The sequence below is a fragment of the Diadema setosum genome, chromosome 1 (genome assembly GCF_964275005.1).
Source record: "Diadema setosum chromosome 1, eeDiaSeto1, whole genome shotgun sequence".
Lineage (NCBI taxonomy): Eukaryota > Metazoa > Echinodermata > Echinoidea > Diadematoida > Diadematidae > Diadema > Diadema setosum.
The window spans coordinates 47,143,345-47,146,804 of NC_092685.1; the positions used below are offsets into that span (position 1 = coordinate 47,143,345).

At 36.1% G+C, this 3,460-nt stretch overlaps 1 protein-coding gene across 1 annotated transcript; it reads right to left on the reverse strand.

Moving 5' to 3' along the window:
* Positions 1-1,175: 1,175 nt before the first annotated feature.
* On the reverse strand, positions 1,176-3,460 carry LOC140242032 (muscarinic acetylcholine receptor M2-like). Its single transcript, XM_072321822.1, has 2 exons — positions 2,585-3,460; positions 1,176-1,484 (listed from the first exon to the last, which is right to left on the reverse strand). The coding sequence occupies exons 1-2, from the start codon at positions 3,458-3,460 to the stop codon at positions 1,176-1,178; spliced, it is 1,185 nt and encodes a 394-aa protein (XP_072177923.1).

A 3,460-nucleotide genomic window follows, 5' to 3' on the forward strand; every position in this document is an offset into this window, starting at 1 on the left:
TGATTCAGATTTTCATTGTTCAGTTGTTACAAGCTCTAGTGGGTTTTTGTACAAGACCTAAATTAGACTAAACTATGAAACTCATGCTTTTAAGGATTCGTCTCCAGATTCGAAGACAACCAGTATCTCTCTTTAGAATTGATTTGGATTTAAAACTTATAGATCAACCAGGAGTAATTTTTCTAAGTGTACTAGCATTACTATAATGACCACATTTTTACTTGGATTTAAAACTTATAGATCAAACAGGAGTAATTTTTCTAAGTGTTCTAGCATTACTATAATGACCACATTTTTACAAGATTGATTCTGTTGTTGTTTATGCTCAAAGCAAATTCTCCGTCAGCTTTCTGTTATTGGTAGACTGACGATGGAAATTATGAATATTATTCACTCCCTAAAGATCAAAAATAAAACCAAGAATAACGACTTAGAAAAATTTCCTAAAGGAAAACGTCAATCGTATTTTGAATTTGATCTCAGAATATTATTTGTCATCATCATAACCAAAAAAAAAAATAATAATAATAAAAAAATAAAAAAAAATTCATTCGTCGTTTTGTCGAATGGGGCATTTTGAATATATTTGATGTAGCATGGTTGAAGATGTATAAATAAAGGGATTTTAAATGTATTATTGGTGACAATACAACAGAATGGATCTGTAGTTATCTATTAAAAAATGGACGTAGCGCCTTTGGAAAACAAGCTTTTGGCTTTGGGACTCTCACATGGTGCGGTTGCGTTGGCTATAAGGTTAAGGTAATGTTTACCATTGGGAGCAGTGGTTTAAAAAAAATGTTCGAGTTGTCATATTCGATTCATAGCATGTGTCGGTCGGTTGTATCACAAAACACCCTACCATATAAATATTTTGCAATAAAGCCTGAAATATATAGATATAGATATAGATATAGATATAGATATAGATATAGATAGATATGGATATATATATATAGATATATAGATATTACTATTTTTCTTTATAAACCTAACTGTAGACGGTTTATCCGTTGTTTACATTTTCTGTATTCAACAATACTTAACATTTTACTTTTGTAACTTTTACAAACTTTTTCATTGGTCGCGTCTATTCTAATTCACATTTTAAAGCTGTTTTAAAGTACTAAAACTGCTATTTTGTCTTATCTACAAATGGTATATAATGTTTTTAATTAAGAAATGACTGTTTTCTTCATAGAAGATATTTTATTGCAGCGACAGAGCAGCATGTTCTTCACGGTGTCCCTCAGCAGCGGCTGACTCACCGCGTAGGAGATCGGGTTCAGGAGGCTGTTGCCGAACGTCAGCCAGCCGAAAAAGAGTCTGCCAGGGCGGGGTAGGCCATGCAGGACGAGAAAGGGATCTATGGAGTAGAGCAGCAGATTGATGCTCTGAGGAAACCAGGCGATCACGAAGGACAGCACGATGAAAAGAAGAGTCCGAGTTGCCTTTCGCGTCTCGGCTGCCGACTCGCGTTTCATCTGCAACACGATAGAGGAAGCAGTTTTCAGAATAATTACTTCCATCACAAAATATTTCCTTAGAGTATTTACACTTGCATTTCCTTTGTAAAGTTGTGTATAGTTTGATTGCGCATACATGTATGTACCTGAAAAGAAGTAAACACAACAATAATGGCAACAATAAACATACAGCGTCGGGATTCACAATTTTGATTAAGATCCAAACGAAGGATTACTAGTGAATTCTATTGTCTTTTGAGTTTAAGTGTTGGAGGTTTTGGTGGGATGTGGATTGAAATGAAAAACAGAAATCAACTCTATTTACTTTCAGTGTTACTTAGTTCAGAATGAATCGTTTTTGGTATTCCTCTTGAAAGTGATAATTAATAGAAGTTTGTATAATCAACCTTTGCAGCACATAGTGATAAAATTAAAGTCTTATAATTAATATCAGGATATAAGAAGAGTATGCATATACTAACTTATTTAAAGATAAACAGAGCAAATTTCATATGAAATTCGAGTAAAGAAAATCGATCTAAACAAACACTGAACGGAGACATGCAGATCTTTGTTATTACTGTTGTTTTAAAACTTCCATGAAATAATAAAGTTATCAATTATTAAGTTAATAAAATATCATTACACAACAAATAGAACGCTAAAACATTCCTCATTATTAAAGATTTGAAATGAGATCATTTGACACGTTTTCAAGAGAAATGGAAATGGCGTTTATAAGAACGTGTGCAATAGAGATGAAAAGATGATATCAGCTAAGTGTCACTTTAACCTGCACATACGTTCACTGAATTTTTCTTTATTTGTTTCAATAAAATGAATGAAAGACATTAATCGGTATACAAATTACAAAGGAGTCAAAAATTATACATGCGGTGTATTTTTGCAAAAATAGACGGAAAATGAAGCGAAGGCTCTATTGCCTGAAATTGATTGTATTTGCAACTGAGATCAACATGTCTGTTTATCAAATGTGCCTTTTCTTTGCATTTTGCCGAAAATTACAATTTACCACATTGCTCTGTGAAGTTAGACACCCTAATTTCCATACCTCTGGTATGGATAGAAATAAAAGGAATATGATGATAATTACTTACGATTGGCTTCTTGTCGGTTAGCGAATTGCCTTGCTCCATTGTCTCCTTTGGAGAATTACTTTCAAAGCGTTTTTCTCCGACTGACTCGACGCCGATGTCGCTGGATGAAGTATTTGGAAAATCGTTGCTGTTTGACGCATTGTGATCGTCGGTCGCACTGAATTTCTTTTGGACACTCTTCCCACCAAGTGTCTTCCGAATTTTTGTAAGTATACGAAGATAAAGAACGGAGATGAAAATGAACGGCAGATAAAAGATGACAAGGCTATAGACTATGGAGGCGCCAGGAATTCTTGAATATCTGCGAACGCAGTGAGGTCCGTTGTCGAAGTCGTCGATGAATTCCCAAGCCGTGACATACAGCATCCAGAAGGCGAACGCACCCAGCCATGCGAGGGAGTTGAGAAAAACAGCCTTACGTTTGTTTCGTGTCATGAAATGGTTGATGGGGTCATAAGTTGCACGATGTCGGTCAGCGCAGATGACCACGACGACGAAATTAGACGCGCTGATGATCGACGTGCCAATGCCACTCAGAATCTTACAAAGTGCCTGGTTCAGAGGATAGTATCCGACATGGGTGTGGACAACGGCAAGGATAAGGTGTAAACCGACGAGTAGATCGATAATGGACAAGTTGATGATGAAGTAATTGTTGTAAGTGCGTAGTCGTTTTTCAACACCAAAAGCTACAAGAGTCAGACAGTTTGCTGCAATGATGCAAGCCGTAAAGAGGGAGGGCCAAAGGAGACTGTGAATGCTTGAAGAATTCGACGCGACTCCAGGAACTTCTGTATATACTTCATTTTCAGTGTGATTTTCGAATGCACTTTCAACCCAAGCCGTCGGGTATGATTCCTCTGTTGATGTGGACAT